Raw genomic sequence first — 26965 nt, 5'->3', positions numbered from 1 at the left:
TCTTGTTACACTGATTACAGTAAAGCCATCGAAAATAATATGATATACAGTACAGTACAAGTACATGGGTCTCTGTGTTTCATTCAAGCTCGGCTCTCTGTGTGTGGCACGAGCGCATTTTGTCAGTGCGCGAGCGGTAACGTGGAATATTGTTGTTAGCATCTGGTTAGCTAGCTATGCTAACGGATATAAAGAGCTGTTTTCTACACCAAAGGTGGAGGAGAGTCCTCTCTGTCAGACTGAGAGGATCTTATAACGTCAGCTCAGTGAGGTAAGGACTCTCTCAGTGTTTAGATAGTTCACTTTAGTGTAGGTTATCTCAGTGGGTCTCAAACGGTTTGGTCACCATTTATGTAAACAAGTATTTGCGAGGAATAGGGCTTACCTTTATATGATCATTATAGTTATTAAAGAATAAGAGAATAAATGAAAAACGGGTATGAAATACTATAGGACAATAACACAAGAATACCATTTAAAAGGGGAGTGATTAGTAAAATATCCATAAAGAAAAAGTAAATCTGTTACAGTTGTGTTTCATATGGATGTGAGAGATGTAGACTATCCATAGATCTCTTCATTTTGCTCTCAAAGTGCACCAGATTGATGCTTTTAACTTCAATATTTTAAAAATAATCTTCCCGGGGGAGCTTGCCCCCAGACCCTCCTAGAGGAGGTTAGGTCCACCCCCCACCTAAAACATGTTCACATGGATAGGATACTAAATACATTTGCACACTTTCATATGGTGGCCTATGTCCATATGTTTCTGTTTTGGTGATCGTTGCCACAGCCGTGCATGTATGCACAAGTCATAGGTGCCGCTATACAATAGCACTACACCCTGCAATGTGTGTGAAAGACAATAGACTTTACAGAATGTTTTTTTAAATTGAAGTTGCGTTGGTGTTGTGTGTTGGTTGTTGACGGCAGTGTGTGCCCCCCCTTGGTAAATGATTGCCCCCCCATTTGATTTGTTCTAGAGCCGACCCTGGGCCTACATCATCAGCTACCATGTCTGACAGAGAGGAAGACAGTGAGGAGAACAGTCAGGAGGGTAGTGATGACAGCTTGTAGGATTACTGGTCGTGCTCATGTTGTCTTGTGTTCACCTCTGCATGTGTGTTCTGTGTTCACCTCTGCATGTGTGTTCAGTGCCGTGTGTCTGGCAAATAAAGTCAAGACCCCCTCAAAAGTTACGGTTTATTTCATTTTAAGGATGAGCACCAAGCAACATCTCCAGGTGCTCCTTTGAGAACCAAGGCAAAAAAGTTATGTGCACCCCTGGTTATTATGTAATACACTTTAGAAAAGCACATACTTGTATTGGTGTAATGAGTATTGTATATGGAGAACCAAAGGAATACAAGTATGAACCCTTGAACCTTGATATGTCTGTGACAGCCAGTTAAAGTAGGTGTCGAATTGGGAAAGCCTTGATTTTCTTTGAGATCTGTTTCAATCAAGATATTAACTTTACAATCCTTTAAAATCCATTTAAAAATGTCCGTAGCTTTTTTTATCGGCTCACTGGTCCCAGTGAGCTTCCTGTCAGATTCACACTTGATCCGTTATAATCAGTCATCCTTGTTCCGACTGATTCAGCATTTTCCATTTGTCCTATACACTTCTTGACCTTAAAGAAAAGTACTAATAAATATCAAATGTGGAGGTTGTCACGCCTCAGATTGCTGACCCAGCAAGATTTTAATGTCCGCTACACGGCAGACATGCTGCTTCTTTCAGTGTCTACCTCTGAGTCCTCCTTTCTCTCAGCGCTACTCCCTGTCTGTCGTTGTGCTATAATGACTTTATTGGTCATTTATCATTGAAAGTTATTCATTCAAATAAGATTTTACTCATTTTGCTGTTAATAGTTGTTGTTTAAAAAAATGTTGGAGACATTTTCACCTGTCTGCTACAAAGGACAGTGACAGCGGTGCCCAACCAGTCGATCGCGATCGACCGGTCGATCGCGAGGAGATTCCCAGTCGATCGCGAGATGTGTCTAAAAATAGAACAACAACATTCTGTTTTATCGTTAATATAACATAATCTTCCCGTGACAGAATAATGCACTTGAACGCATCAAAGCTTTGTGATTGGCCAGCGTGACCCCATGTGTCGGGGCGTGGCTGGTGAGCAGTGGGCACTATTTCGCTAGGAGTGACAGTCCGCACACACACAAGACCGCAATTATGGCAGAAGCAAAAAAGCCCAAAATATATAATTTTCACTCCGAGTGGGAGGATGATTATTTGTGTATCTATTCCAATTCAAAGTCCATCTGTCTCATCTGCAATGCGAGCGTGGCTTTATCGAAGAAGGGTAATTTAGGAGCGGCATTCCAAAACAGTGCACAAACGCTAAGAGACGGAATTCCCTCCTAATTCTGCCCTACGCTCCAAAAGGGGAGGGGCCTGAAAGGACAGCTAAATGCACAGCAGTCCATTTTCACCAGGCCCAACAACAAGAGCAAGGCTGCTACCATAGTATCTTACATTGGTATAACTGCCTTTTTTAATTTATATTTGAGTGTTGTATGTTTTTGTAATAATGGACCAAGAGTCTCTTTAAATAAAAGATGATGATGATGATGATTATCGTGTCAGTCACGTTCTTGCGAAACACATGAAGTCTTTCAAACACGGCGAAGTTGTGAAAGAAGCTTTCCTGGCTGCCGATGCGCTTTTGGGGGACAATACTAATAACAGGAGCATTTCAACAGGTTTTTGATATAATAAAAACTCAAGTTAGATACCGTTATTAATCAGCTGTAAGTTTTTGTTTGTTTGAACTTATTCATTACAATTATTGTACAAAATGGTATAAGAATGCAAACATTAAGATCTGTTCTGTTTAAATTGATTATAGTCTATTATCAATTCAGGTTAAGAAGCTAGTGTTGCTTGCATCCTATTTTAAAAGGCATTTTCTTTTTATAATCTACTAAAATGCAACAAAAAAAGGGTTTGATTCTATTAATTTTGTCTTTTTTATTGCACTTTGGCAGCAGATTCCTGTGTAACTTCAGATCTGAGTTGTCTTATTAGTAAGCCTCATTTATACTTTTGTAGCAACACTATTTTTATATAATGGCAAAGAAAGGGTTCAGAGACTTTTCTTTTTTTCCTGTGTCATATGTGGCAGCACTGTTCAAAGTTTCTTGAAAACATTACCCACTGTAGTATGTGACGTGTGAATAAACTCCAACTCCGTATCAACAACACTGTTGTGTAACTTCAGTTGAATACTTGTATGTGTGTAGATTAGAAATAGGTAAGATAAAGGATCTGCAGTATTTTATGAAGTATTCATTAGGGGTGCACCGAATGGGAAATTCTTGGCCGAAACCGATACCGAAAATAGGAAACAGTTGGCCGAAAACCAAATGCCGAAAGGCCGAAAATGATTAATAGAAATATATATATATATATATAATGTATACATTTGTTACCAATGTTGTTCAGCTACCTGATTATGGAAATAGACATGATTATGGAAAAACTTAACTTAAATAATAATCACTATTATGTGTCCATAAAACATTTATTCAGCACTTTTGAATGCATACAGTACATTTATATATGTCATGTATTATTGCTAAAAAACATGATATCGCAGTCTTAGTGTCGCCAACTCGTTTCTAATATGCAAAGACAACAAATGCGTCTATGATGTATTTTCGATCAGACGAGATCTCTCTCCCCCGTCTGTGTGCGAGGGGGCGGGGCAGTTTACACACACGCAGCTGCTACATGCAGCGGAGCACACTGCGGAGATGGTGGAGAGAACGCGCTCCGAGGTGTGGTTAAACTTTACCTGTCTCGATGTGGAGAATACTTGTTACCATAAGTGCAATAAGAGTTTAGCATGTAAGCACGAGCAATTTGTCTAAACATTTAGCAAAAGTGCACCGCATGCAAACGGAGGAATGCACCGGGTTCGACCGTCTTTCTAGCAGCTCTGTAGCCCCATCCACGAGTAACGTTTCCACGTCAGGTGTTATGTATGCTAGCAGCAACACACGGAGTTAACTACATGATACAAACATGGGTTAATGATTAGAGGAAACTGAGTTATTTAGTTTGTTAAAATTTCAGCTATTCTGTTTACAGTCTATCATCAGATTATTTAATACGATTTGTTAAAGGCTCAGGGCAATCTCGATGACAAAGGTCAATGTCCCCCCCCCCCCCCCCCCCCCCCTGTGAGCCAGCCGCGAGCATGGTCGCCGCGTCTTTATTACGTCATCACAGCAACACGTTAGGTTACCAACGTAAGCCTGTTCTGACATTCGGTTCCGAAAGCCGAAAGGGCCTTTTTAACAATTTTCGGCCGATAATTTTCGGTGGCCGAATATTCGGTGCATCCCTAGTATTCATCCTACAAAGGTCAGTTGTATACAAGTAGAAGTGTGTATTCACCTGGCTGTCAGTAACTACGCCTCTCTATTTGGACTGGTAGATCTCGGCAGACTGGCAACTTTAAAAGTAGCTCTCGGTTAAAAAAAGGTTGGGCACCCCTGGTGTAGGAGAAGGAGAGCAAGCTACAAACAACCAAAGGATGGTATTTCCCCCCCGGACTTTGGCGTTAAATATCATGCAGTGAATCCAATCAGATAACAATATGCTCCTTTTAAGTTTTTCTAAAGATTAAGACCACATTTCCCAAAAATACACTGATCCTGGCTGCATAATTTTAAACTCAGACCCTTTTAATTTTCCCCGCTGTCATTCACATGTGTTTGATTTCTCTTTAACTTCACTGAAGAGCGTGAATACGTTGGAGGATATTCTCATCTGCCATTAGAAGACTTCTGAAAGCCCCACTGTTACAAGGAGCAGCAATCTTTGATGTGTTCTGCTGTGCTGCAGTAAAGCAGCAGTGAAGCAGCAGTGAAGCAACACAATCCAATTCTGTGGCAAATAATGACATACAGTGTTGAGGTTGATATGCAATCTGTCTATACACTGAAGTCTATAACAACATGTCTCTTATTCTTAACACATCTCTATGACCGTCTCTTCCTCCTCTCTGCCCACATCTCATATCTTTCAATTTCATTTTCTCAATCCTACTTTCATTCCCATTTCTTTTATCATCTCTCTGCTCAGCTCCTCCTCCTTCTCTTCCTCTCTCAGGGGTGAGTCTAAATAAGGGTGATTTATTATCCTGCTCTATTTCTCCTTTCCTGCTGAAACACCATTACTGTCAAAGTCACAGTACAAACACTCAGACTCTCTAACATTTGAACACCTCCTATCCCATATACAAACTCAAACATAGAACACAGCGTTCACATTCATTATTGAATACACAAAATAGAGCCTTTTTGCACACTTACACACTTGTACACAAATGCTGACAAACAACACAAACATATATATATATTAGTTGAGGGTAAATAGGAAGCATACTTCATTTTTTCATCTAAACAATGTGATATTATAAAAGTCAATATCAAAAGAAACATGAATAATATAATCTTGTTTTTAAGGGAAATAAAAACGAAATCAACGCACTCATGTATGTTGAAAACCAAAAACAAAGTAGAAATTATTTGTTTTAGAATACAATAATAGAAGGAGGCATAATCATTCCTAATCGTCCAATTAATTTGAGTGCCTTCACTTTATTTTCAGACAGGCCAGAAAGCATGAAAGCTCTTCTGCCTAATTTATTTCTGACCAATATGACAAGATAACTTTCGACTCCACTTCGAGCGATAGAATTACTAACAAAGAATAATTAACAAAGCACTTATATACTAATAAAGGACTGGCTTATCTAAAGCCAGTTGAGTAGCACTTGAAATGTTTTGGCTCTATGAAACCTGATGTACTTATATGATTCTGTTTTCTTCAAGTTTGTATCTTGTTGGTTGAACGCACTTATTGTAAGTCGCTTTGGATAAAAGCATCAGCTAAATGTAATGTAATGTAATAACAAAACCATTCCAGAGATTGTACAAAGTAATTTCCACCTCCAACTCCATATCTCTGCATCTGATCCAAGTCATGGGCTGAATACAAATATAAAGAGAGAGATGGGGAAACAGCAAGATGAAGAGAAGAGGAGGTGAATATCAAACAGCCAAAGTGTGAGAACGATGGGAGAAATAATAGGGGAGGAAGGGAGAAAGAGGGTGTGTGTGTGTGTGTGTGTGTGTGTGTGTGTGTGTGTGTGTGTGTGTGTGTGTGTGTGTGTGTGTGTGTGTGTGTGTGTGTGTGTGTGTGTGTGTGTGTGTGTGTGTGTGCGTGCGTGCGTGCGTGCGTGCGCGTGAGAGAGAGAGAGAGAGAGAGAGAGAGAGAGAGAGAGAGATAGTGAATAAGAGTGAAAGAGTGAAGGGGTACCGGGGGTGTGTGACATAGAGTCCCCTGAGTTCTAATTATCACTGTATGAATTATTACATCTGTAGAACACTTTCACACACACACACACACACACACACACACACACACACACACACACACACACACACACACACACACACACACACACACACACACACACACACACACACACCTCTGGATCTCCCCTGCAGTCTCAGCTCCCCCCCGTACCTCTCGACCACGTCTCCTGAGGCGTTTTCTTTTCTTCCTCCTATCATCTTCCTCTCATGTGAACCCTCTCTTCCTGTCTCCTCCTAAAACCTCTTCTTTTATCTCCAATTTCAATTCCACTCCCGTTTGCATGTTTGCGTCGTATTAACTCCAAACTTTACGTCTTGCCTCTAATCTGTTGAAGATGATATTTTGCTTCCCACTAAGAGATGCTTGTTACATTCTGAGATGATTATTGTATCCTCGTAAAGATCTCATTTGATAGGAACAAACCACAAATGTTTGCCTTGCTACTCTGCAGGATAATAGAGTAGAGGGACTGTATTTGCTTGTGTTGAAAACATAATCTCACAAGTCATGGTCAGTGGTTGATGAATAAAAAGCTCACGCCACAAAAGGCAGCTACACCTACGAGTTGGAAAATGTAAACGCTGCAGTTCCTGTCCTCACTGACAAATTCATATCAGGAGATGTTTTCATTTGCATGTTGGTAGCCTGTTACCAATTATCATATTCAGCAAGACCAGAGTTAATATATTCAATGTCTATGGTAATATTTGCACTCCTCACAGACACTTCTGAGAGAATCTTACCTGGTAGGGATAGAGTGTAACTCCTCCATTGGTGCGGGTCAGGTGCTGATGGGCCTGCAGAGCTGCTGTGCTCAGGACTGCTCCGCTATTATGGCCTGGGCTGTTTACTCCAGTCACTGGTTGCTGTTGGGCAACAGACTTTCCCAAACTGGGGGACCCAACCCTTCTGTCCCCCCCACCACCAAGCCCCAGGGAGCTGGGTTTAGACCCCAGTCTGTGCCCTTGGCCTTGAGGTTGTTGGTTTGTGGGAGCACAGCCAGATGTTTGCCCCACAGAGGGGCTCCCATGGCTGGGGTTGGATAGTCCGTGGCTGGGGCTTGGGGAAGGCGACTGGGAGGACGGGTGTGAGATGGCAGCAGCGGCTGAGGAGGAGGAGGAGGAGGAGGAAGAAGGGAGAAAAGGAGGAATCCAGTCCCGTGACCCAGGACCCCCGGATGCTCCCATAGGACCCGGTGGTCCATAGCGTCCGATGAGGGCCGAAGGGGAAGAGGGGGGGGGACAAATCCCACTGGTCGAGAGTGAGGACCATGCGCACAGCTTCCTGTTTGAGCTGAGTGAGGTGAGTGGCGCAGACATCACAGCGACTGTCACGCTCGTTCCACGCCCGCCGAGAACTGTTGGGCACTTGAAGCTTATCGTGAAGGAGGAGAGAGACAGAGGGATCCTGGAGGGAGAGAGAAACAGGAAGCCAAGTGTTAGAAGAAAAGATTCAAGCATATTCAAGTTGTTGTTTTGTTCTTCGAAGAATGTAACTGGCTTGTGGAAAGAAGAGGAGAGAGAGAGGTGGGAGAGGAAAGGAGAGAAGAGGTCAGAAGAGAAGAGGAGAGGAGAAGAAAGAAGACGCTAGGAGAGGAGAGGAGAAGAAATGATAGGCATGCCGAATAAATCATAACTGTAATTATTTATAGAAAATCCAAGAAACATTGCCTTGTAGCCTGGGGGAGATGAGAAGGACGTTCAATTGCAAGAACACACACACAAATGCACAAACACACACACACACACACACACACACACACACACACACACACACACACACACACACACACACATACACACACACACACACAGTAGGTCCTTGAGGTGTAAAGGGTAAAAGTGTCACAGCAGCTGGCAGCAAGAAGAGGCCTTTAACAGAGAAATGAAAACTGACCTACTCACTCTATCTTTTTCTCTCCTTTCTTTCTCAGCTTGAATGTTGACATTGTGTTGGTTGAGTGCATCATGTGTCCTTGCACCTTTGAATCATGTGTAAAGCATCTTGGTGCAATAAATACTGTAAATATGAAAGATAGCTTTGTTTAAAGCACAGGTAAATCTTTTGAATGTCTAGAGCTGAGAAGTTACAGCATTTATGTACTGAGGTAATTACAGTGACAAACTATTCAAAGGTAAATGTGACCTCTAACATTCCTTGTTCAAGGTTCAAATTATCAAGAATTCGGTTTTTTTAGGTAACACTTTCATCCCAGTTAAACATGACTTATTAACAGATTGGTGATTACTGGTTTTGGTTCCTTAGAAACGTTTAAGTTTTAATCATAAGCCTGCGTGAAAATGAAGATGAACAACATGTGTCCTGTTCGAAGAAACAGTATCAAAAGTCCTTTTTTGAGAAGTATATCTCTTTAATTTAGAGATGTTGTTGAGATATTTGCACAAACAAATCCTAACGATTTGTTCCTAACCTGCATGTTGCATTTCAAAACTAGTTCATGAGGTTCACCCTCAAATGAACTAGTCCTGATTCAGCTCACTGTCAATAAGCTGCACTTTTGCAGCTTTAGGCTTAGGACCTTGTTCTCTGATAACAGTTTCAGAAGAATTTCATGCTCTGGTAGATACCAAACAGTCGGGGCACTGCTGGTCATTTCGCTGCCACAAAAATAGACCCCTTTTGTGTACAGGTCAACTGGCTGAAGTAATGGACTTTAGAGGCTGCCCAAAGTGAAGGATCGTGTGAAAGTGGTTTAGAGTATTAGAAGATTGGTCACAGTTTGTGAAAAGTGCCAGCCTTTCTATTTCTGCTGCATTTATTTGTTGACAAAACATTTTGGCGAACTCTACCAAGGCACTTTTACCTGTGCAACACATCAAATAGCTTTTAAACACTACAACAGTTCTCCTTTCACCACATTCACAGGTGTGGGTCCCTACTAGGATAGACTCTACAGACAACCATATTAAGGTACAGTATAAACATTTTCTTTGTCAGTTTGGAAATAATAGCTATACAGAAAAATAAATGCCATAATGCCCTTATTTTTTCTCCTAATGTGTGTTGCCCGCTGTCTCTCCGCATTTGTTTGGCTGGTCAAGTTGTTTGTAAATGTGTGTACCAGAGTTGCTCACCCTAGTGTGGATATTTGTCCAATTTGTTTGGGCAGTTATCTGTGCATGAATGCATGTGCATGTACAGGTACGTGTTGTGTTTAGTTGTGCATGTTTTTCCAAACTAATTGGAGCCACTCGCACAGAGCAAAGCTGCTCGAAATCTCCTGCTTCCACTTTTGCTCGAAATATCAGAGTTAACAAGCATAACACACACACACGCCTCGATACACATCTGTGTCTAAAGCTTATTTAACCTCCTTGAATATATTTCTTCAGTTTTTTTTCCACAACATATAAAGCACATAATCTAACAATAAGGTCATTACATATAAAATAGTTTTCCTTATAAAAGTCTGGCTTTACTTGGGGCCTTGTGACCAAAATGAGTGTGATGTTGTGATGTAATTGTCAGTGTAGATGTGTGTGTCTGCAGCTTGGTACTTCAACAAAGCATCTGTGGTAGCTTGTGCCAACTCACTTGATAACTGTAATTATCTTTCTGCTTTCAACAGGCACATCTCTTCTGTGACTCTAAGGCCAGGTATCTGTGTAGCACCTCATCTTTTTCTGTTTCAGTAAACTCAGTGTACATGTAAACATCATTTCAGGCTTTTTTTTAAACTTTGATTAGAAAGTAAAGAGCATATCACAGTCTCCAAGAATGAAACTTGTAACTTGTGTAGGATTTGATGTTATCCTCTGCTTACTCCTCCCTCAAAATAACATGAAATGTTTTCTTGTAAACTGCTTTCCTTTCAATGACTGATATTAGCAAGTGCTTCTGCATCTCAAAAACAGAGCTGATACATTTCCCATCTTCTCAAAGAATGATATCCTAGAAAGTACTCCACATTTGCGACTGCATTTTCCTCCGACTGATTTAACAAAAACAAAAAAACATAATAGTTAGGGACGCACGATGATATCAGCGCATCATCAGTATCAGCAGATAAAGCCGAGAATGAAACATTTCCTTTGATATGACTGTCCCATATGGTACACAATAATACATTGTTTACGTGTCGCAGTGAATGTGTTCATTTTGAGAAACATTGTATCTGCCAGTGGACTTACATAGTAACAGTAGGCGTAATAATATGGTAATCCCACCGCGGGAGAGACTTGTTTTCAACAATTAGTTTGGAAAAAAAGTGCATATATCAGTATTAGCATGGTCAATTGGCCAAAATGAAAAAGATATGCATATTGCCAAAAAATCATTAAAGTACATACCTAGTTTAACTAGTAATTTAGAGTTCATAATAATAGGGGCATTACAATCTAATCACTAATTTACACAGGTTCATTTATGCTAGTATATGCAGAAAACACATCTGAATATCCAGTGAATCAACCGAGAATGGGTTGAGTGCATCATGCCAGGTAATAGGCGTTGTGTGTGTAGTATTAATCAAATTGATGGGAAGGCACTCTTTGCTTAGTGAAGCTTAATCAATACATGAGTTATGGAGATCAAGCATGTGTATAGATGCATCTAATCAATAGGCATGTGATGGACAGAGGTTATCTCACAGCAGATTCAGACAATCAGTAAGACAGAGAACCAGAAGACTAACAGGAAAGCCAGAAAAACAGGGATATGTGCATAAATAATGAGTGACTGACCGGTAGGAAGAAGCACAGCAGATATAGCTTTCTTGCTAAAATAGCCTCTGTTTACATGGATTTATAGTCAACTGGCTGTTGTCCTCTTTCGCACTGACAAAACAATCTTATATAGAAAACCCAATTACATTTAAAATGTTCTCTATCAATAGTCCACCCAACTGTAGATAAAGAACTCTGTATGTGTGGGCAGCCTCCTTGGTGGCCCATGCTTGTAATGTAATAAGAGCCTATTAGCAAGAACAAGAGAGTGAATGTAGCATACTCTCTGCCACACAGAAGTAAACCTCTATCAATGACAGGCCTGTTCTGTGTGTGGAAGGGTGTGTCCACTCCACACACAAAGCAATATCTCTTCTAATAGTAAAATGCAGCCTCTCAATGAGAGCACTGCGTTCTAGGCTATGTCAACAAACTGCAAGACCACAAGATACACACACACACACACATACACACGGCAGGAGCTCATAACTTTGGCAAGCATCTGAGTGGTGTGTATGAGTGTGTGTGTGTGTGTGTGTGTGTGTGTGTGTGTGTGTGTGTGTGTGTGTGTGTGTGTGTGTGTGTGTGTGTGTGTGTGTGTGTGTGTGTGTGTGTGTGTGTGTGTGTGTGTGTGTGTGTGTGTGTGTGTTTATGGATAAAGGCTACCTTGTTTCTCAGCCAATCTAAGTGGCATAAAGAATAACATGATTTTTCTGACATACTGTACACACACACATGCAGGCAGGCATAACAAACTCCTGGCAGACATGAGACACTGCACGCACACACAATTAAGACAACATCAAATAATTGTTTCTCTCCCTCTCTATCTCCACACACACACACACACACACACACACACACACACACACACACACACACACACACACACACACACACACACACACACACACACACACACACACACACACACACAAGACAACAAAATAAGTTATGAGTGTTTCTCGCCCCCTCTATCTCACACACATAAGCACACACACTGCAGAGCTACCTGCATGAGAGGAAGCAGACTGGGGGGGAGAGCTGAGGTTGAAGTGGATTTAAAATGCAGTTGACTATTTATGAATTTATTGTTCAATTTTTCACTGTGTGTTCAACAATTGTGCTTAGCCACAGGGTTATGACACATTTCCCATTTGGTGCAAAGATGTTGTCTTTCACAGGAAATGTCGGCTAATTTTATTGCATCGGGTTAAAGAAGAGAGTAATAATGATAGCATCACTGATAATGACGACAAAACAGTTTCAAATGACTTAAGGAGTTCTCCCTGCATGACTGAAATGTTTCTTTACAAAGACTATGTTTTTATCTTCCCTCAGACTGATACGAAAAGCATCTATTCATGGTAGCTGAATTACCCGACAAGGTATCTTTATTGTAGCTGCACTGAATGTAATGTCAACTACTTCTGGCCACTTAGCCATGGTAATGGGAGGGATAATGCACCATCAAACATTAAAATGGAAGAGCGGGAGAAAAGCACTGCAACAAGTGCATGGCAATGCACATGCATACTCTTAAGCCCTACAGGTGTGTGTGTGTGTGTGTGTGTGTGTGTGTGTGTGTGTGTGTGTTTTAAAAACAATTATTTGAAGTGAAGCAGTGTGGGTTTAGCCGTATTATGAAAAATGGAACACATATGGTTAAAATTGCATTATTATTTAGAAACGGTTGAAAATGTTATATAGATGGATAACAGTTGTGTAAAAGCTAATATGAAAAACATGTATTACTTTCAGTCTTCTTTCTACAGATATCGTGTACAGCTTTCAATCACTAAAAGTGTCACGATCTGTCTTTATGGTGTTTTGTCTTGTCTTGTTTCATGTTTTATGTTGAAAGGTCTTCATTTCCTGTCTTGCCTGTTTCTGTCTGCGTTGTGTCTTGTTTAAATCTGTCTGTGGTTCCCGGTCGTTAGTTTCCCTGGTGTGTCTAATTTACCCGAGTGTGTTCTCCTCCCTCCTCACCTGTGTCTTGTTTCTGTGATTAGTCTTGTGTGTATTTAAGTTCTGGTTTTTCTGTCTGTCTTTGTCGGTTCGTCTTTTGTCATGACTAGTTCGTCGGTGAGTGTTCTGTTTTGTCGTTGTTATCACCTAGCCTTGAAATAAAGGAATTGTCACTTTATTCTGCATTTGGGTCCTACCTGCTTCACACACCGTGACGCAAAGTCTCTTTTTACCGACTGTTCATGTTGGTTGTTAAAAAATGTGTTTCAGATTCAAATTAAACCACTTTGAAGAAATAATGAGACCATCTTCCAATCAAAGCCAAATACTCCTGATTTTCCTACTTGGAAATGATATGTAATGTTAGATCCCTGCCAACAAAAAAAGGAACATTAATCTCATTTGGCTTCTTTCGACCTCTCTGTTTCTCTCTGTCACACCCACTCAAGCACATGCATGGCAGACAGGAGCAATAGAGTGAACACGCCGGTGTACGGTTCTTCAGATGAGGGCCTTGTTGTTCCAAATTAACCAGATTTGGGGAGCAGCCAAACTGCCTGATTTAAAAAAAAAAGGGGGAAAATGAGAGCTGTGCTTTGTGGAAGAGAAAGAGGGGATGTAGGAAATAGAGTTCTGCTGATACTGGAAACTGGCCTTAAATAAACACACACACGTTTACTGTAACATCATTAACAGTACACTCACTATTTCGCTTTCTGCCCTCTCATTGACCATATTTATATATTTATCTTCCCTCTAATGCTTCCTTTTTGTTTTTTCCAGCCCATCCTTTAGTAGAAAACACACACACACAAACACACACATAAGCACACACACAGTTGCGTAGAAATCCCAGTGTCTCTTCCAGGAATCTCTTTACCTCTGGGTTCATCAGTATTCTGTGAGTGACTCAATCAGTCTCAGCTCCCCAGACTGTGTGTGTGTGTGTGTGTGTGTGTGTGTGTGTGTGTTGTGTGTGTGTGTGTGTGTGTGTGTGTGTGTGTGTGTGTGTGTGTGTGTGTGTGTGTGTGTGTGTGTGTGTGTGTGTGTGTGTGTGTGTGTGTGTGTGTGTGTGTGTGTGTGTGTGTGTGTGTGTGTGTGTGTGTGTGTGTGTGTGTGTGTGTGTGTGTGATTCATTTCCTCCTACAAGGGCAGACAAACTCAGCCTCTGCTCTACTGTGCGAGGATGGAGTGAGTGACAGAGAGAGAGACGAAGTCCAAGCTAACTGAACAATGACCTCGGCGACTCTTAGTCTTTTGAAAATCATTTAGATTTGATAAAAAAGCGACAGCTCAGCCGTGTTTGTCCATTACCGTTGTTTTTGTGTGTGAGCAAGCCTGTATGAGCGCATTGGAGGTAAAGGGTTCAGGAACATGGTCTGTCAAACACAGCGAGACATCCCTTTCATACACACATTAAAGCTAGACCAACACACACTCTCTGCACCACTCACAGGATATAAGCCAACGTGTTGACACTGAACTCTGTGGTTGCAACCCACCTCCATTATAATATCTCTGTTTCTCAAAGCTTTGTTATCCCCTGTTTTCACTTCTACTATATTTAGCTACAGTGTGATGCATGACACTAATGAGGAGAAAGAGGAAGATGGCAGAGAAGATAGGAAAAGACGTGACAGAAAATGGTGTAATTCTTAAACACAAAGCAGAAGAGGAACATGCTTTGAATCGGTTATTGCCAGAATGACACTGGTTTATTGGCTTGTGTGTTGTGTGTGTGTGTGTGTGTGTGTGTGTGTGTGTATGTGTATGTGTGTGTGTGTGTGTGTGTGTGTGTGTGTGTGTGTGTGTGTGTGTGTGTGTGTGTGTGTGTGTGTGTGTGTGTGTGTGTGTGTGTGTGGTGTGTGTGTGTGTGTGTGTGTGTGCCTTTGCATGTGGGTAATCAGTTACAGATGAGTGACCATGGAAGGTAAACCTTTCTCCTCCCCCTTCCTCATTTACCTCCTCTCATCTCTCTCTTCATTCATTTCACCACTACTTGCTCCTGTGTACACCCTGTGTACACACACACACACATATTTCTCGGCAGGTCTGGGATCAGTGAATTCATGCAGAAAAGATGCAGACGGTCTCTTGCACCTGCTCTGAGAGAAAACACACAGAGTAGAAGGTAGGAGTGCGTCAGTATGATAAGAAAACGACGATTAATGAAAAATGGATACCATCCTGAGGACACTGAAGAAAAAACTATAAATTTCAAGTGGACTGGCGGCTCATGATCACACCAATGGTGTCATGATAGAGAATGATAGTTTACGTGTGTGTGCTGTGGGTGTGTGTATGTGAATGATTGAGCCTGATGTCTGTGCAGGTGCAAGGTCAATAACGCAGAGGTTATAAATGACACACACACCAAACATATGATGTGCACACATAGACAAATATTACCCTGACAGAGGTCAAGCACAGGTCTCTCTCACTATCTCTACTAAAACACACTCTGTCTGTCACTGTCTCTTCCTCTTTTTCTGTTTCTGTCTCACACTTCTACATTTAAATATTTTATATACAAGACCAAATGTGATTCTGTGAGCTCGAAACAATACATCTGGAAACAAAATTCAAGTCAAAAGCTACACACACACAGGCTTTCATTAGACAACAACATTTTGGGGTCTTTGATATGTGAACAGCTGGAGTGGCAGGATAACAAAAGTGATCACCTTGTTTGAAAATGAAGAAGACATTATCAGTAATGGAGCTCTAAAATCTTCCAGCCCTTTCCACATCTGATTTACTGCAGCTCTTTCGTCCAAATGTCATCAACCGGGGACACATCATTCACAGCGCTAGCTTTATTAACTAACCCAACAGCATGTAGCCAAGGGCTTTTTCTCAGTAGGGCATAGATGCAATTTAAACAGATTTAAATCACCATCGTTTTTTAATCAGTATTTTCACCATTAAACTGAAGAAGAAGATCAGTAAAAAAAGATGAAGGTACGAATACCTTTTTGCTTTATGTTAAGATGTTTACAGGAAACAATGATGAATGATTTTTTTTAATTAAAAATGTGGTTATTAAAACTTTAATATTATTAACGCTAAAACTCTAAACTAGCATTACCACCATATTTAGCCTGAATGATAAAGATGTCACCACGTTGAAAGGGAAGGAGAGGGATACAAATAAAAGTCAGGTAGGAGCGAAAACGGGTTGTGTAAAAAAAGGCAAATAAAAGAATGGAAGCAAATCTAATTCTAGTAAGTAAGAAGAAACTCAAACAAACACAGTTGAGTTTATATTTATATATTCATTTGAGTAATCACCTGAAAAAGAAAGTAGTTTTTGCGTGAGCTTTGAATGAGCCCTCGATAGCATACAGATTAGCTCCTCTTCACAGAGACCGCCGTGTTTCTAAATAAAGTATCCCACAAAAGACAAATTCAAACACTGGCTCTAGCTTTTTTAATGTTTGTATGTAGCCTGAAGGCCACCGTATAGGTTTGAGGACTTGCTTGTTAAACTGCGGTAATATAAGCAGCCGAGTGTAAAAGCGTGGTTACCACAGCTTTTATTCGTCTTTATTTCGTGGCTTCTAAAATGTTGCTAAAATTGGAAACCTTGCCTCTGAGCAAGGCACAGATCCTGAAATATACCATGATGTTGGCACAGTTTTGTACTCAGCACCTCTCGATACTGCGGTCTTGGAAACAGAGGGGTGAATGAAGGGGTATATTCATCGCTGCATACTACATCCTAATGCTCCTTAGAAGAAAAACCTCAGCGAAAATAAACGTACCTGTTTCCCCTCTCTCGGTCATTAATACCTGCACCCTCCCCCCTCTCTCTCTCTGAAGAATGTCTCCCTTAATCACCTTTTTAATTGGTCATTCCTTCATATGATTCATAATGGATGTTGGAGTTCGATTGGCTAGGACACAATGGAAACCTATAATACACACACACACATTCACACACACGTTTGCACACCTGCATAAAGTCGCTTATGCATACATTTAAAAGAGCACACACACAGTTTTGTCTGCACACATGTACACACATTCCCTTGCGATGTTGACATGCTATATTAATAACAGAGAAAACGCATTACAGTGTGTGTGTTGCCATAGCAATTCCGAGCCTAATTAACATACGCAACTAACTAGCTATAGGGGATGATAATAACTTGCTGCATTCTTTCTCGCTGGAGACTGAACGTGTGCACATATGTGTACGTGGGCGTAGCATGTGTGCACTGTATAATGTTGTGTGAGATGGTGACACCTCACATCAGTAATAATACAAATGTCAGTTGTGATATCATCCAGGTCATTGCAGGTCACCCTTGAAAAAGAGATCTTTTGATCTCAAGGGGCTTTCACCTGGTTAAATAAAGGCTACAAACAAACAAACAATCCAAGACGCTGTGCAGTTGCAGTGAGTGCAGGACAGCTAGGTTGGTTCAGAGGAGACCGTTGTTCATGTGCTTTGATGTGTTGGTCTTCATAGATGTAGTGCCCTTTGAAATGTAATTGTTCTAATGGCTGGGCAAGTGACGCTCTTGAAGCAAGGTCATTGTGGAGGTCTTTAAAGGAAGCCTTCAGAGAGGCTTTGAAGCACTTCCTTAGACCATGCTGGTGACGTACCTCAAACTGATGCCCCCAAGAGGCTACATTCATGTAACCTGTGTTTGGGATTGACAACTTTAATGAATTGGCTGTCTCAACATTGCCATGGATTATCTTGGGTTAAGTGCTCATCAGAAATTCTGCTCCACAAAGTTTTTACAGCACACACGCATCCACACATACAAAATAGCATTACCGAATCAGTGTGTGTGTTTGTAGTGGATTGTTAAACCCAATTAAAAAGAGTATATATTCTAGAAACAGATGCTATGGCCAGATCATATCAACTCTCTGTAGTGCTCTAATGCAAACATAACAAGTATTAGTAATCTATGGGCTTAGATATGTCTCATAATTATTTGTGTGAACACAAAAATAATTTGTGTGTAAATATGTAATTTGTAAATTTAAAACACCATCCACAAATGCATTTAAAAGATTTGCAAACTCACAAATACATTTGCAAATGTAAAACGGATCTGCAAATACGTAAAATATGTTTACAAATTAAAAAAAGATCTTTGAATATCTCTTTAACATTTACAACTTTTGATCAGGCATTTCTGAATCCATTTTGTATTTGTCGACCAATAATGCGCTTGTGGATCTCACATATCTGCTTGTGGATCGTCTTTTCACACACATGGAGTTTTGAGACATACTTTCCGCCGGTCTCGGCTAAAATTTGGAAAAGTTTGTCTCAAAACTCTGTGATCCACAAGCGCATTTTTGGTCGATAAATACAAAATGGATACAGAAATGCCTGATCAAAAGTTGTAAATGTTAAAGAGATATTCAAAGATCTTTTTTTTATTTGTGAAAATATTTTTGCGTATTTGCAGATCCGTTTTACATTTGCAAATGTATTTGTGAGTTTGCAAATCTTTTATATGCATTTGTGGATGGTGTTTTACATTTACAAATCACATATTTACACACAATATTTTTGTGTTCACACAAATAATTATGAGACATATCTAAGCCCATAGAATTCCTGAATTTGTTATTCATGCATATTTCAGAGTGTGTGTCAGTGTGTATACTGTACACTACGCGTGGCAAATGCTGCCCTCTCATTAACTGTTGTGACTCGACAGTTATGTTAGGTTAAGTTATGTTTTTTACTCTTGTGTTTTGATCTTGTCACTTCCTGTTTTTATTTTGAAAGTAATCCTTCCCTCTCATTCCAGATCCCACATGTCCTGCCTTTGTGTGTTCCCGCCCTTGAGATTACTTGGCCCTGCCCTGATAGTTTTCACCTGTGCCCATCCTCCTCCCCTATAAATAGCCCTTGTGTTTCTTTGTTCCCTTGTCAGTTCGTTATGTTTCATGTCGTGAGAACCTGGGCCTTTTGACTCCTGAAACTTTGCTTTGAGAAATATACCTTTTGTCAAGTGAGTTTTGTTTTGAAGTACGACTTAGTTTTGTTATTAAACAACATTCTATTTTTGGACAACTGTCTCCGAGTCTTGCTTTTGGGTCCTGTGTCCTGTGTCTCAGTTCATAACATTAACAGCCTGAGCTATGAATCTTGTCCGAGTTGTATAGGGCCAAGTCTACAGAGCAGCCCCTCGCCACGATGTAAATGACCTAGCTTACTGCAGAGCCCTATAATAGAATATATACGGCGCTGGCTTGCTGGAAGAGTGCCTGGCTTTTATTAGCTGGCCATCCAATCAGTGCCCAGCTGTAAATGAAAATACAGTAGTTGTTTTTTTATGTGGAAGTTGTACGGTGCATGTTTTTAAATGATCTGGCTATCCACAGTGGTGCCTGTCTGTAAATGAAGTGCATATAAACTCTGCTGCATGTTTTTAAATTAGCCCACCGTCTGCATCAGAACTGCACTGTAAATTAAACACTAGCTACCAAAGATGTGAAAACAATCTTTTTCAATGTGTTAGCTATAGCTGCCAATTAGACCGTTTTCTGGAGACTGAATATAGAGGAGGAACTTCACTCCATTGCTTCTTAAGTGGGAAAGTAGTCTATGTATTGACCGTTTTTACATGGTCAAAGGTAAAAAAAAAAATGATTGGCACTTTCTGACAACAATTAGGTCTTAATATAATGTTTGATTGAACGAATAATGGATAGAGAGACAGTAACCTTAAATTGCTTAAGTAGGTCAGCCATCTAAGAGTCTAAATGATCTCTGATATTATATTCTCCTTGGTATGCTAAAATATCTTGGTTGTTGATTTATATCAGGGCCTGAGAGTCAAAAGGGCTGATTATTGCACGTGAGACATTTCAGATGGTTTTACACCACAGGATGTTGAACCACAAAGGTCCATGCCTCGGGTAGAGTTAGTAGTGGCCAGTCCAAAACACTTGACTTAAAGTTAATCAACTAGCTTTACTAACAACTACGCTAAGTAGGGACAGCATCAGTCAAATTAAATTCTCTTCAGAAAACTTCTGGCCATACTTTCAACACAAGTTGTAACACTTTGATTGTATAATAAAGAATGATTCATTGGGTTTCTCTTTCACAAATGTTTATCCCACTTTTGTTCTACACCTACTTCTTCTTCTATCGTTCTCCTTGCACCCCATCCTATCGTCTCTCTTCTTTATCCCTCACACTACCTCTCTTTCTATCCCTCTCTCTCTCTCTGACAGTGATAAATTGCTGGTTGCTTTGGGTAATCCATCTTGCCGTACCCCACACCTGAACACACACTCCCTCACTCCTCCCTTGCTCCCTTCTTTTCCTCCTCATCCCCTCTGTATCCTTCCATCTCAAGGTTATTGAAGCTCATTGAGGAGGAACTAAAGGTAAAGATCTGCCTGACAACTCACGCTCATACATGGTTGCATACACACAGAAACAGGTGAACAGTGTGCACAGGGAAACAGTGTGTGTGCCCGTTACACACACAAAATCACAAACTCAAATATACAAACTCAGTCAGGGTTTTTCTTGGCTCAGAATAACGCAAAAAGGGAGTACACTATGCTTACAGTGAACTACTACAGAATGTAATGGGGAAATAACTTGTGCCAGGCTGTGGGTCTACATAACAACTCTACTAAAAGAGGCCCCTTGCAATGACCTGTATATTGTTATCTGTAAACAAATGTGTGGCTTGTCAACATGATGTAATTAGGATTCGTCCACAAATTATCGAAAAAGCATCCTTTGTCACATGTCAATATATTTGGCCCAATATATCTTGTCTACCTCTTAACCAAAAACTATAAAATAAATAATTGATAAAAAATGACAAGAGTCTGAAGAGGTCAGTGTGAGGTTGTACTAAAGCAAATAGCTGACATGTTAAGCAGGCCAAATGTTCAACTGTTCATTCATAGTTCAGCATGTAAGCATGCACACATTTGTTAGTAGCACTAAACACAATATTGCAATACATTATTTTTGCAGATCTCATGTATTAAACAGAATATACTTGGATAAAACAAAAATAGAACATTCCTGTAAAATCTGAATGTATGGTCAAACTCATTTTCTTTTTTTAATGATGTGAAGACAATAATTAAACAATAACTATACTTTGAAAAACGAAATAAACAAACCATATAATCCATGTTTGTCTAGGACTTCAAACCAATGTGTCAAGGTGATTCCCCCAGGCCTGCACAAAGAGCTTTTATGTGTTTTAAAATAAACCTTAAACCTCCTCGGGGCGTGCTTGAGTCATCCTGTGAGCCTTTAAAAGCTAAAACACTTTTTTAACAGTCCTATATCCATGAAAGTCAACTGAGCGTGCTTGCTCTATTCCAGGCTTCATAATCACACTCATTCATACAGGGGAGCTCCGTAAATGGACCACAGTGCTCCTCTGTTGGACGCTGACCTCCTCTTAGGGAGCAGCTGAGGTTGAGAGTCCTGCTCAAGAGCGCAGTTGTTATTAAGAGAGGGGAGACTTGTTCAGCCAGATTTCACATTGACATTAAACCTAGATTCAACATGACAACCGTCCAGCCACAAGCTTGCATTAACAACTGCTAGACCTGCTGCTGATCCAGAAGATGTTATCAGTCAGATATAACTCATGCTTTGTGTGATATCAGATTCAGTGAGACCGAGTACAGAGTAAAAAGCAGAGATGCAGAGATATATGGAGGTTAAGATTAAGGAGGAAGGACCCTGCTTCAGTATGACTCCCTCTCTGTCACTGTATGTAGCCTGGTGGACATTCAATATCTGATAACAGTAAACAACAACAACCATTTCAGACCCTCCAAATCGAGCCCTGCAGGCTCAAGGTAATTGGAAAGTTTAACGGCTAGAGGCTATTCTCTGTGTCTGATTGAAGCACAGTCTGGGAACAAACAGACAATTTAATTCTCTCTCTCTCTCACAGACACACACATACACACACAGACACACAGACACAGACACACACGCACACAATCTTCTTCCATCTATGCCTTGTTTTGTGTAACCTGTTACTTTAAACCTCTATTTAGTTTCTTTCCCTACCTTTCCTTTCCTTCCCTCACTCTCTTTCATCTTCCAATTCCTCCATCTTGTTGATAAACTGGAGATAAGAATGATACGAGGATGCAGCTCGGCTGAGACAGATGATTAGCATTAGTAGAAAGTGAATGCTATTTCTGTCTATTAGTGAGTGGTGGCAAATGGAAAGATTGGCAGGAGACAAATCAAGTAATAATGATGTGTTTGTTAAGAAGGGGTTTACTTTACTCAGATACTATAAAACAAATTGTACAAACACACAGTGTTGCAGAACCATGCAGTCTAGTACACCACTTTCATCACTGCAGGAGCACTAGAGAAAATAATACCAACCACAAAGAAGGGAAGGACTTTAAATTAAAGGTTTACAAAAAACATGTCTAATATTGGAACCACATAAAAGTACTACACAGTAAATTATACACAACAACTACAGTGACACAAGCCAACTGCTTTTTTATAGAAAAGGTCAAAGCAATGGTTGACAAAGGAGGTGTTGTTGGTGCAGTATTTCTGGATTTACGCAAAGCCTTTGATACAGTCAACCATAAGGTCCTTCTGTCCAAACTGTCGGCTTTTAACTGCTCTCCATTAACACTCAGTTGGATTGAATCATACCTTACTGGTAGGCGTCAGCATGTTATCGTCAATAATCGACTCTCTCCAGCTCTAGACTTAAGCACCGGAGTACCACAAGGTTCAATACTTGGTCCACTTATTTTTCCCTATATATTAATGACCTGCCATCTGTCTGTCCTGATGTGGAAACACAGCTATATGCCGATGACACTGTGATATATGTGCATGCCAACACAAAGCAAAAGGCTGCTGATAAACTGACCTCAGCTTTAGTGCTGATCACGAGCTGGCTACACCGCTCCTGTCTTCAGCTTAATGTCAACAAAACAGTTGGAATGTTTTTCACAAAAAGAAAATGCAACATTGTGTCAAATATAAGCATCTCAGGTGAACATATTAACATTGTGCTTATTGTGCCTCAGGTTAAGTACCTTGGAATCATTATTGACTCTAATTTAACATTCAAAACACAAGTCAAAAAAGTGACCCAAAGAGTCAAGTTTAGCCTAGCAAATTTTAAATACATAAGAAACACAATGACATTGAATTCTGCCAAATTATACATGAATGCCATGATCATGTCACATCTTACATACTGTCTCACAAGCTGGGGGCAAACTAACAGCTCCACACTGAAGCCACTAGCAACCCTGTACAAACAAACCCTCAAAGTACTGGACCAGAAACCTAACCGCTCCCATCACTGTACCATCCTCAACAAACATAACATCCTGAGTTGGGGAGATTTAATAAAGTATAGGAACATCGTTTTGGTGTACAAAATCCTGCACAATACAACCCCTCCACCTCTTAACTCATTGGTTACTCAACGTAACAACACCAGACGGACCACTAGAAGCTCCACACGTGGCGACCTATCAGTCCCATTCAGGAAGAGTACTTTTGGTCAGTCATCATTCTCGGTCATAGCAATACAAAACTGGAATTCTCTACCCACTCAAATCAAAGACATACATACACATCCCACCTTCACAGCTCACTTAAAAACATGGTTCACTGAGAACTACACCTGCACACACTAGTCTGTGTTGAGTATGGCGTGAGTGTTACATGTTGTGTTACATGTTGTGATCATGGATGTTGCCCCTCGTTTCTGTTATGTGATTGTGATGTGCTATATGTGACATGTACTGTATATAGTAACGTGTGTTGTTTATTGTTCTCTTTTATCCTCACACCGGTATCTACTTGTCTTTCCTCCTTTTTATTTTATTTTATATATTTTCTTATAACTAATGCTGTTGATATATTGTAATTTTAAGGGTGTCTATTACCATCTGGCCGGGGACAACAGCTAGAAATTAGCCATGTCGGCTAAAGCTGCACCATTTACTGTTTTTGTGACAGTTCATCGATGGGGACTGTCCACGACACTATAAATAAATAAACTAAACTAAACTAAACTTCTGCCATGTAACCGGACTGCAAGCAGCAGTCATTCTTGTTCTCATTCCACCTCCTGCCCTTTACAATACTCTGTCACAATGCATTCACAGTGCTGCATAAAACACACACACACACACACACACACACACACACACACACACACACACACACACACACACACACACATATGTTCTCTTCTCATCCTATCTTTGGCACTAGACAGCCTCTTAACCTATATAGTTAAGCCAGGAATGTACGAAGACAATTTTGCAGCCCTGCAGTGAGCAGCGTATTTAGAACAGGAATGCCATTACAGTACTTGTAAAACATGAACGACTGACTGGCAGAGCCCTGGCTCTAATTTTGACCCTAAATGGTAGGTCTGTGAGAGTGCACAAGGCCATGGATCCTTTCTAAAATAAACTTATATTTCTTTAATAAAAACAGCAGTGCAGTCTTTTTAATGTAACCCTTGAATCCTGACCCTAAAATCAGTCCCTGGAAGAAGTAGGGCCCAGCAAATGTGCCCTCAATTTCAAAGTACACTGACTTTGACAGTGGAAAAGTTAAATTAGTTTTCACAAAGTTAAGCACAGACATACACATTATTCCCATCACTCACACCTCAGCATGTCATGAGATGTTCCTAGTGTGAGATGCCCAAGATAGATGTGTTATATCTGACAATGTGATAGCCTGTGACGATGCACTGTGTGTGTGCAAGCTGTGTTTCTGTGTGATATATCAGCCCATGACAGCAGGTTGGCTAATATTAAAAGTGTGGTTGGCAGGTCTTCAAATAGACCGTTCAGCGAGGGAGACTTCACAGTATCACAGTGTTGGAGCTACTAGAACATTTTTACTTTTCATCTTTCCTCTGGATGATGAAATCAAAAACTTTTAAAAGTCTGAGGAGAGCACACAGGGGAAAACATCTATGTCTTACAAGGAACTGCACATTTTGCACGACTGACAGATAAGACGGATAGCCGGATATACAAGACAGACAGACAGACAGACAGACAGACAGACAGACAGACAGACAGACAGACAGACAGACAGACAGACAGACAGACAGACAGACAGACAGACAGACAGACAGACAGACAGACAGACAGACAGACAGACAGACAGACAGACAGACAGACAGACAGATGCACATATTAATCATGACAATATAAAGCAACATTCTTTATTTCATACCATATCCACCTTTCTATCACCAAACAAACACACCGCATATGAAAGTCTGGACAGGTGTAGACAGACAGAGGAGACAGGTGCATCACTACTGTAATGCCCTCTACTTATTTCTGTACTGTTGAAATGATGGAGAGGCAGTTGCCGTGGTAGCTATGGACCTCATGGCAGCAGGTGCTGTTGCCACTTTCACCAACATCCAGCAGTGCGGTGGGCTCTTGGTAGAGCACAGACACATATCAATGTGTATGTTTGCTCATTTATGTGTTTTCATATGAACCTCAAGGCGCCTCAGTGTGTGTATTGTGTCAGTATCAGTGTGTTTGGGTGTGTTCCCTCATGCATGTGATTGGCCTCTCACTGCAATGTGTGGTGTTAGCATGCAGGAGTGGTGTTTGTTTTGGTCTTGTGGTCTTTGAGGTATTCAGAGGTGTAATAAATGCAAAACTGTCTTTTCTTTGTCACTGCTTTGGGTGCACTACAGGTGTTTATTTCAAGGATACTCAACTTGCTTTACCCGGGGGGCCACTTTTGCAAATTGACAATATGGGGGCCAGTTAATATCATCAAAGGCAATATATTTTAGTCTATATTGATGAGTTGTTTGCATCATGGCAAGGTTTTTGCATTTAAAATCAGAAACATTTCTATTGTGAATCAATTTTCTTTTATTATGAATTTCGAAATGATCTGCGGGCCATCCGGCACTAAGACAGGAAATAAGGGGATAGAGAAAGGCATGAAGCGATCATAAATATCCCTGTCCAAAAACAAGACTGCTTGACCACAAGGATGTCAAAAAAAACAAGCATTGGAACCCAGTCTTCTTTTTAAAATAAGCAAACGAGCGAGAACTGCTGTTTAAGAGTAAAAATAAAGCAAAGAAAATCAAATTGCTCCCACTACACAAACCCCCAGTACCTTGGAGTGTGTTACATTTTCTAATTAATGCTTATTGGCAAACTAAAATCCATCATCTGCTGTCTATTGGAACTGCCAAAGATTGTAGTAGCTTCTCTGCTCTTGAAACCAAGTGTGTGTGGCAGCCTGGCCACACTACTGGCTCGGGTAGTTAGTCTAATTAAGTGTTTCCGCTCCGGGTCAGTGACTGTAATGTCAATGATAGCACTATTAAGGAAAACGGTCTTGTGTCTTTTCTCTCACTACACATTTTTATACATGTTCCTCCGTTTCTCTTCTTCCTCATCTAAATTTAAATCTTCTTTTCATCCTCCTTTCCTAAATTAGAAAAATGTGTGAGTGTGAGAAACAGTAAGAGAGATTGTGTGTTAATGTGTCTATGATGCTGGTATCTTGCGTCTGCATGGCAATATCTCCAGGCATGCTAAATAAAGAGTGAGATGCAGGAAATAGGACAGCAGAGACTGAACTAGGGGCAAGAATAAGGGGTACATTTCTCATAAAGCGGCAAAAGATACCGACACTAGCCAAAGGTACATCTAACTGGTAGTGTGTTGTACCCCATTTGTCTCCATAATAGCAGTATACATTATTCAAGGTATGGATATCATAAAGTGCTGGGAAAATTCTACAGGGATCTCAGTCAATGCAAATGTGTTCTTGCAAGATCATAAGCAGCACATCCGTGTTTGTTCTACCTCATCCCTACGGGGCTCTGCTTGAGATGTGCAGAGCTGACAGGAACAGAG

General features: G+C 40.5%; 1 protein-coding gene across 1 annotated transcript in view; it reads right to left on the bottom strand.

The window, feature by feature from the left end:
* Window positions 1-26965, bottom strand: part of kif26ba (kinesin family member 26Ba) — a 96105-nt gene that overhangs the window by 59754 nt on the left and 9386 nt on the right. Inside the window, 2 exon segments of the mRNA XM_034224341.1 lie at window positions 7160-7652; window positions 7654-7823. Of these exon segments, the coding sequence (XP_034080232.1) occupies window positions 7160-7652; window positions 7654-7823 (663 nt within the window).

Source organism: Gymnodraco acuticeps, unplaced genomic scaffold (genome assembly GCF_902827175.1).
Source record: "Gymnodraco acuticeps unplaced genomic scaffold, fGymAcu1.1, whole genome shotgun sequence".
Classification (NCBI taxonomy): domain Eukaryota; kingdom Metazoa; phylum Chordata; class Actinopteri; order Perciformes; family Bathydraconidae; genus Gymnodraco; species Gymnodraco acuticeps.
Note: the sequence above shows the minus strand (reverse complement) of the source record. Positions and strands in the feature narration are given on the sequence as shown.